Genomic DNA, 8,809 nt, shown 5'->3' on the forward strand with positions numbered 1-8,809 from the left:
GCCAGATTAACCCCAGCTTATCATTTGTCCATCCATTCTCACTGACTCCAATCATCCAGTCATGTGGCAGCTTTCCAGTCTCATACCAACAGGATTGATGCATCTTTCCCTTCAGAATAATCATCGTACATAAAGCTCAACCAGTTGCATTGACTCCTGCAATAACAGTAGCCCATTCTCGATCTCCAGGCTGTATAAGCTTGGGATTATCAACTCTCTCTGATCCAGTAACCACTCTGGCTGTTCCAATAACACCCATTTGAAACCCAGTCTCATCAAAGTTGTATATATCTTCGTGTGCAATCCCATACTTTGCAATGGTGTTTCGTACGAGGTTGAACCATCCACGAATTATCTCAGGATCCTCACACAGAGCTCACTGGTGATCATACTTTCGGGAGAATCTGGATTTTAACTCATTATGACGATTGACAAAGTTTTGTACCCAGTTGACACCAACTGTTGATGGAGGCTTGGATTCAGATTTGATTTCTCGTTCAAAAAGGAGTAAATTGGCCATATTTCGTACAGTCGCGATCTGGGGTGGTTTCCCTCGTGCAGCCATGGATAGAATCCATTGAATAAGAGATTCTTCCTCTGTAAGACTGAGTTTTCGGTTCTTTGGTGGAGTATCAACGCGTGTTGTACGACCATGTATGCGATCAGCTAGAGTAGAGCGTGGAACACCATAGAGCTTTGCTGCAGCTCGTACACTTGAAATTTGATTATTATCAAGTGCTTGAATAGCTAAAAGAAGTCTTCCTTCTTGAAAGGAAGCTTGATGACTTTGCATTGTTGATATTTTAATTGTTATGTTTAATAGCACTGTGAGATGATGAAAAGTGGACGACTCGCTTGTGGATTACGTTAGTTATTATGTCAGCCTCCATAAAGAATGAGCTAACTAACTTGAGTTAGTCGGGTTATGGTTGAGCGCGGTTTCAAAAAAATTAACCAACCATGTTCAACTTCTACCATCCCATCTAAAACACACCCACACCACACGCTTCATGCTTGACTCGCCCAGGTTAGGACTGGGGTTAGAAGTTAAGATTGGATTAGGATTAGGGCTGGCTGAGAAATGTCATTTAAGTCCTCGCATTGTGAGCAACTAACTATCTACACTGTGGTTAACTGTTTGGATATAACTAACTATATGTATTAATAATGTTTCATGGTACAATTTAGCTGAGTTGGTTTTTGATCAGAGATTGTTCAAACCACGTCGAAGTGTGCCCAGAACAGTTTATAACATGCTAACTTTGGGGCTGAGGCCATGGGGATGATAATTGAACGATCATGGCATTTTCTGCTTTCTTCTCTCCTCATATGGCTATATATGTGTAGATAGATATATTTTACTCCACTCTATTTTCACGCATATGCGATTAAATATGTGTTTGCTGGGGGAGTTTCTTTTGATGTTTGCATACTGGGCATTCTGCACATTCAGTTGCGCTAGATCGAAGATGGCTAGTGGAAGCCAACCTTGATGAATCAAGTATATCAAACACCTCAAATGTGGAAAATCAAGGGGCTACCAAAAAGCATTTAATTATCGGATCCTCCATGGTTTCACTCAACAACACCGGCCGCCTTCCCTACAAAAACGGAGATGAAGAACTTAGGAACAAGACATCCTTCGTCAAAAATCAAGCCTAAGTAGAAAATGAGAAATGAAAAATATGAAAAATATCCTTTTATTTTCCTACAAGGGTGATAATACTATACATAATTCACCGCTTCTGTTCCAGAAGCTCTCCAGGCTGAATATCCAAACCGTCAGGTACGTGGAGACGCAACTGTGGCTGCTCATCGATGACGCGATGAAGGTCTCCATCATAGCTCGGGGGGCGATTCAGTGCTTCGTGGACGTTATCATTTCCTGTGCCTCTTCCGTGCGAATTGGTTGGGTCGCGTCGCTGCCAGTGGACGAGATTTGGGTTTATTTTCTGCAGGGGATTGGTTCATTAGCCACAGTACTGTCGTAGTTCATGTGTCTTCAAAAAAACACAATGTAGAATCGGTCAAGGCAATGGTCAGAAAATTTTTGAAGTGTTGTGTATGATATATACGCACCACACTATCCCTCCAAAAGCCATAGGCGGGTGGCGGTGGAGCAAGTCCACCCAAGTGCTTGCTGCCGCCATTGCGATTATTCGAGTCTACTTCCATCATGATCTCTTCATCTCGAGCCAGAATTACCGGTATTGGCTCGTCCGGCAGGGCGTATTCCAGGGTGCTGACCGCTTTTGGTGCAGCGGGAGGAAGAGGTGCCGGGCTTGTTCGCCATGAGAGCATGAAAAAAAGAATAAAGGAATGGCAAAAATATATCACAAATACCGTCAAGGCTAGTATCAGCACAATGTGGAATTCACGAGTTTGAACAATGTTAGAAAGGGACAACGAAAGATCTAGCAGCAGATTTAGTAATATGTATATGAAAACTGCGCATTCTTGGGTGTCGGAGAGTCTAAATCGGAAAAAGGAGCTAGAGGACTCACATATGATAAAGAGGATTAGAATAAGAGATGAAGCCAAGGCGCAATCAACAAGCTTCTTCCTCGCTTCCTTAGATCTCATCCTAGGCCCACCGCAGAAACGGCCCTGTTTTAATCGATTGTCGTATTTTCGTCTTGCCCGCGCTCCAAAATGCTCGGGTGTAGCTCCCGCAATGGTCTGTGAGAGATTGTGATGTGAATCATTCACATGCCCTTGAGTTTGGAAGTGTCGTCCTGATAATCCAGCCTCAGCCATTTCGATGCTCAAAGCGTCCAATGGCTGTGTTCTCCTATATCCGACCGTGTGGTCACTCTGTCGTCGTCGAGGCCTTCCGATTCTTTCATCAGAGAAAAGAGACAGCCACATTCGAGGTGCTCGTGCATTAGGAGCGGCTGATCCCACATTTTGTGCACCGATGCTTGATGTACCACGAAACAAGGATCTAGCCCGATTACGGAAGCCATTATCGCACCGTACGGTTCCAGGAGTTTCCTGTTGTCTTGACAAAGAAGTGAAACGCTCCATCACAATTATCTTCAATTTTTCGCGTTCGGATTTCCAAATGCATAAGAGGTATATTCCCTTTTTTGGCAAAAAATGGTACCGGGAGCGGAGTTGTTGGTAAATAAATATCTGAATCCGAAATCCTGGAAATGATCAAACTTTCTCTGCCAAAACAGCCATTTTTTTCGTCACACAAATATACAAAAGCAGTTTCTCAATTCCCCGTGATGGCGAGATCGAATGGTAAACAAAATTCGGGATCCGCGTATCTTTAACAGGGTCTTCCTCCTGCCACCAAGTCGTTGGAGATGATGAGGCAACGCGGTACGAAGGAGAGGATTAATAAACAGAAGAAACGAGTGGCTGTTAACAACCGGGCAAAATATTACTGTGACAGACCCCGCCTATCAATATTCCACTCGATCAAGCATTGTTGACTGCAATTGGTGAAATATGGTGTGACTTAGGCGGAAGGAAGCGTAGCTCCAGATTCAAACTCCTACACGATGTATTAAAAGTAGGGAAACATGAAGACAAAAAACAGCGTTGTTGACCAGAGCAATCAAAAAATAAATGCAAGGTAACGATAAAAAAAAAATACTGGCAACAAAAAGAAAGGAGTCAATCCAACTTGCAAGATCTCGAAGGGGTTAAACCAAAGGACAACAGCCGTGCAAGAGAATCAATCCGATGTGAAGGAGGGGACAAAAATTGTCACAGGCTTTACTGTGCTCACCTGGCTGTTAAAAACAACTCTGCTAGCAAGAAGTGTTTCAAGCGAAAGTGATTGAGAAAGACGAAGTGAAAAAAGGTCACTCGCTCTTGGCCGTCCTCGATCAATTCTTCAGGATATGAGTCCTTATCCAAACGACCTGGCATACAACGGACAGAGCGAAACAGGAGAACGCAACGCTACAAACTCTAGCACTAGTTTAATATGCAGGGAGGGATAGCTGCAGCATCTGCAGCATCGATGTTTATAATCTTCATGGAAGCAACTTGGGCGAGTGGACCAGCAGGGGAAGGTTTGGAGGAACTGCCTGCGGCCAGAACTCGAACCATTTCGGGATCCATGGGTGACCTGGAATGGGAGTAGATCAGGAGGCAGCTGTGTCTCGGTGTGTTTCGAAACTCCGACAGGACACCAGCTTGTTGGCCAGCAGGCGCGGAGGATGAGTTGTGGTGGCTGCGCGTGGTTTAGAGTGTTGCGTGGTTGCCAAGGAATATCCGAAGCATGTCCAGGCTTGCTTCATCATGGTTTCAGCTGTTTCACCCGCAGCCAATATGAACCAACCAGCCCCTGGCGAAGATCCGACAATGGAGGTTCGTGCGCAGAGGCGGGTTGACAAGAGAACCCCAGAAAAGAAGATCAAGTGAGAAGACAAAATAGAAAACGTTGGCTCGAAAACGCATTCGTTTACTTTTGATATACTGAAAATCTACCCAGGGGGAGCTGGCTCTAAAATTCACCACTCCCAATACCACTCCTACTCCTACTGCCTCAATCCATGGATCGATCCATCAGTCGATCCGACAAGCCCCACTCTCTCATTTGATAACCCAAAAAGCTCCTGCTCCGTGGTTATCAATTCTCTTGGTGTCAGGATAAACCGAGGCATAATTTAGCATGAGGATATATGATATAAATCTATTTTACAGAGGAGTGAAAAAGGAAAGGGGAGAAACCATGGCGGGACAAATATTTGGAAATCATTGAGCTTCGGAAGGCCATAAATAAGAATCAAAGGAAAGGAAGTTGGTACAAACATCAGAGACATCGGCTGCAACATTTTGAGATTGTGAGACATACGGAGAATGGTCAAAATTAAATTCCCTATTCGCGCTTGATATAGATCATTTCAACATGCTAGAAAATCAAGGAATGGATAAAACGATTCGTAACGATGATCACCCCTGCTGTTTTACTTCCCTAGTTCTCCAAGCATGAGATTTCTATCAGAGGAGCCGGAAACAACTGTAGAAAGGAAATATTCATTAGTAAACCGCCGCATCCTTTCGATGACAGAAGAGAAAGTAGTAGGCATATCATGTTAAGTTAAAAGAGACTTATTTGGGCTTACTTATTGGTTCCTCGCTAGGTGAAAATCGCACGTCATTCACAGTGCCCTTATGACCCGGCAGTTTATAGAGCAACTTGCCCGACTTCACATCCCATACGACAACGCTTCTGTCACCGCTGCCAGCCGCAATCCTCTCCCCAGTTGGATTCCAACTGGCTCGGATCAGATTCTTCTCCAACCCAACTGGCGCGCCATCGAAGGTCTTGATATGTCTATCAACCGGCGCGAAAGGCCGGATATCCCATGTGCGCACGGTCGAATCATGCGAATTGGAAAGAAGCGTTTGCGAATCCGGCGAGATCTGGAGCGAGGAGATCGTATCCGTGTGACCCACCATGGAATATGTAATGGCGCATTTTCTTATATCCCAGACATGGATGTCATTATCAATGCCGCCGCTGTAAATCTCGTTGCCGGCCTCTGCCAGCGCGACGGCCGTGACAGGCATCTCAGACTCCAAAAAGTCAATCGCGTCCTTTTGTCGCGGGTCCCATATTCCCACGCACCCGTCGTCGCTGCCACTTATTAGCAATTCTTGGCCCCTTCTGCTGACGTCGAGGCAATTGATGATCTCCTCGTGTCCGGCGTGTCGACGTATTCTTTGCCCAGATTCGGCATCCCAACTGGCAAGGGTCATGTCTGCGGATGCCGTGAAAATGATTTTCGAATCTCGTGACCAGTGTAAATCTAGAACTGCTCCCTTGTGCCCAGTGATTACGCCGTAGTTGTCGCATTGTCCATATGTTCGCCATAGCACTGTAATTTCGCCCCAGAAGAACGTCAGAGTTAGTCCTCCCATGTTCAAGAAATATCGAAAGAAATATTGGCAATCGACGTTGCAGGATCGAGAGCGCGACGTACTTATCGACCTATCCATCGAACCTGACGCAATATTCCGACCCGTCGGATCGAACCTTGTAGCAAAAATCTCTCCCGAGTGACCTATGCAAGATTCCAAATATCAGTGCCATGCCATAACCAAAACCCCCCGGCCCTCAATTTTCCCATAATAAACGCACCTGTAAGCTCCATGATAGGCGCCTCAAGACCACTCGTGCGCGGGATCTAGAGAAAAGCAACCAAAGCAGCCAGCCACATTACGCATTAGCCCATCAATTCACATCCAATCCCAAGCACCAATATATCATTCTGTTCTCTTTCTTTCGTATTTTTGCCCTGGGTAATCAAAATTGAGATGGACGAAAAAAAAAGTTTTTCGGGCGTACTGCTTGTATAAGAGCTCCATTCTGTGCCGAATTATTTACAACAGCGACCGCCCTTCCATCGCCCAGATTTGAATCTGACCTCGGCCGTTTGACCAGCTGGGTAGATCGAAAAGAGTCCACCGCAGGACGCTTTTCCGCAGACATCATTGTCTTCTGCTTCTCATGCGAAAATGGTCCTCGTTGTTTACCGGATCAGGGAGAGCTTTGGAAGGATGCTTCGCTCAAGTGGCGAAGAAAACGGAGGTGATTTTTAGAATTCAATCAACGGCAAAAAAAAGTCACCGGAAGCATGCAAGATGAAATCAAAAGTAAAATACAGAAATGATATAACCGTCGACGAATTGCGCTTTGGGGAGCAGCGAGGGTGTAAATGGGTTAAATTCGAGCTTTCCAACCCGTCGTTCTTGGGCTCGTTGGCGAGCGCTTATTTTAACGCCAAACCAAGTGAGTTTTCGCGTTCAAACCTTTGCCGCGCGGGGACAAAATGGGAGGACACCACCAATCGTCAAATCTATCGTCGTCATTCATTGAGTTTTCGCATACCCCACGACTACTCCACGTGCCCGAATGAGTTCGGTGTTTTGCGATTGAAATATGTAATGTGCAACAATTATCACGGCTATTACTCCTACCTACGACACGATTCCCGAGAACACAGAGAACCTTCACCGTTTCTGCACGATTAGATAGCTCCAGACGTCTAGCCTGTTTTAGCTCCATTTCAAGCATATAAGAAAAGAAATGGCCTCGACCAAGACGTCAACGTCAAGAATAGGTGAAGAGTACGTTTTCCCACCCTGATGTCCCACGGTTTAACAAAAAACTTCGGTACGCAAGAAGTGCTAACCTCAAGGAGCGTCCTAGGACATGGAAGTGAGCTTTTCTGACATTGATCCCTCGAATATCCCCTTGTGTTTCCCCATAGCCCTCTTAAACTCTCCTCACCCCCGGCCTTATTTCCCATTCGCAGAGCAACATAAAACTTAACCACCGGGCAAAACACTAACTTCCCGAACCCAGAACGAAAGTCGACAAAGTCAACGCCGAGCTCGTGACGCTGACATACGGCACGATCGTCGCGCAACTCTGCGACGACTACGACAGCGACTATGCGGAAGTAAACAAGCAGCTGGATAAGATGGGATATAACATCGGCATGCGGCTGATTGAGGACTTCCTCGCCAGGTCAGATACCGGCCGCTGTGCGAATTTCAGAGAGACGGCGGATATGATTTCGAAGGTGCGATCACTTGTCATTACAGTATTTTTATTAGCAGTGTCTATTTTATCTGCGTATATGAAGTGCATATCAGAGAACTAACCTGAATCAACTCATTCGCCTGCTGCTACTGCTCCAGGTTGGATTCAAAATATTCCTCAACATCACGCCGACAATCACGAACTGGACGAGCGATAACAAATCCTTCTCTCTGGTGTTCGATGAGAACCCGCTTGCGGACTTTGTGGAGTTGCCTGATGACGGGCGGGCACAGGATGAGTTGTGGTTTTCGAATATTCTATGTGGCGTGTTACGAGGGGCGTTGGAGATGGTGAGTGTTTAATTTTATTAATTTTACATTTTAATTTCAGTTATTTATTGGCACTTTTCTTCTGCTCTTTCTTCGAGTGGCAAATTTTAACCATGCTGCGGCGCAGTTTTGGTTTATAATTTCTTTTTCGGAGCTGCAAAGACGGGTTTAGTTTAATTGACTGGGAAAATTAACGAGCACTAATATTAACAATGTGGAAACTGCTGCAGGTTCAAATGCAAGTTGAGGCGCATTTTGTGAGTGATGTGCTGCGCGGAAATGATACGACGGAGATGCGGGTGTCGTTAGTCCGGTATCTCGAGGACGAGTTGCCGCCAGACGACGAATGAATGAGTGTATGTATGTATGAATAAATGAATGAACTTTATTCTTTTGCTATTTTCCAGGCTTCCTTTCCTTATACCATCCTTCTAGTCAGTTTCCCCCTTTGTCCCTTGCTTCTTGATGTTTAAACATATATTCTATTATTGCCTGCCGTAAGAAGGGGGGTGGGTGTAAGGAGCCACATCTATAGGATCAAATGGTTGGATATAAGGATATTAATATATCAAAAATGAAGCTGAGAGGTTCTTTCTTTCATTTTCAATGCCTGCGATAAAGGCGTCGTCGACTGTTTCTTAGACATGGCTACTATATATAAAGATATTTTTCTTTGTGGACCGTTAGTTATTATTAGTATATGTACTGTGCATGTCCAGGGTACAATATACATGACATATATTAGATTAGAGCTAGCTGGTGAAGGCTATCCCCCATCCATACCCCTTGATATGCTTAAGTTGGTGGGATCTAGGCCAGGCTGGAGGTCTCCATACTGGGTAGCTAGTTAGGTATCCCGGAGTCGATCATTTTGTTACATAAGCGCCGTTTTCCGATGTCGTTGCTTCCGCCAAGCTCGTAACGGCCCTTGTCAAAAGTCAATTGCTACGACTGCGAGAGGTCTCTG

The 8,809-nt window shown here is 45.2% G+C and overlaps 3 protein-coding genes across 3 annotated transcripts; 1 reads left to right on the forward strand and 2 right to left on the reverse strand.

Annotated features, from left to right (window-relative positions):
- Window positions 1–1,736: 1,736 nt before the first annotated feature.
- Window positions 1,737–2,757, reverse strand: HCAG_04401 (predicted protein; the record flags this gene model as incomplete). The annotated part of the gene is made up of 3 exons (XM_001540511.1): window positions 1,737–1,952; window positions 2,080–2,351; window positions 2,505–2,757. 3 exons carry the CDS (start codon window positions 2,755–2,757, stop codon window positions 1,737–1,739), a joined length of 741 nt encoding a protein of 246 aa, XP_001540561.1.
- A 2,171-nt stretch (window positions 2,758–4,928) lies between these two features.
- Window positions 4,929–6,460, reverse strand: HCAG_04402 (conserved hypothetical protein; the record flags this gene model as incomplete). Its single annotated transcript, XM_001540512.1, has 5 exons — window positions 4,929–4,981; window positions 5,088–5,843; window positions 5,949–6,029; window positions 6,107–6,152; window positions 6,314–6,460. The coding sequence occupies 5 exons, from the start codon at window positions 6,458–6,460 to the stop codon at window positions 4,929–4,931; spliced, it is 1,083 nt and encodes a 360-aa protein (XP_001540562.1).
- A 594-nt stretch (window positions 6,461–7,054) lies between these two features.
- HCAG_04403 (BET3 family protein) lies at window positions 7,055–8,192 on the forward strand (the record flags this gene model as incomplete). The annotated part of the gene is made up of 5 exons (XM_001540513.1): window positions 7,055–7,095; window positions 7,178–7,186; window positions 7,334–7,553; window positions 7,672–7,863; window positions 8,073–8,192. 5 exons carry the CDS (start codon window positions 7,055–7,057, stop codon window positions 8,190–8,192), a joined length of 582 nt encoding a protein of 193 aa, XP_001540563.1.
- Window positions 8,193–8,809: the final 617 nt, after the last annotated feature.

This window comes from Histoplasma capsulatum, genomic scaffold, assembly GCF_000149585.1.
Source record: "Histoplasma capsulatum NAm1 scaffold_4 genomic scaffold, whole genome shotgun sequence".
Classification (NCBI taxonomy): Eukaryota; Fungi; Ascomycota; class Eurotiomycetes; order Onygenales; family Ajellomycetaceae; genus Histoplasma; species Histoplasma mississippiense.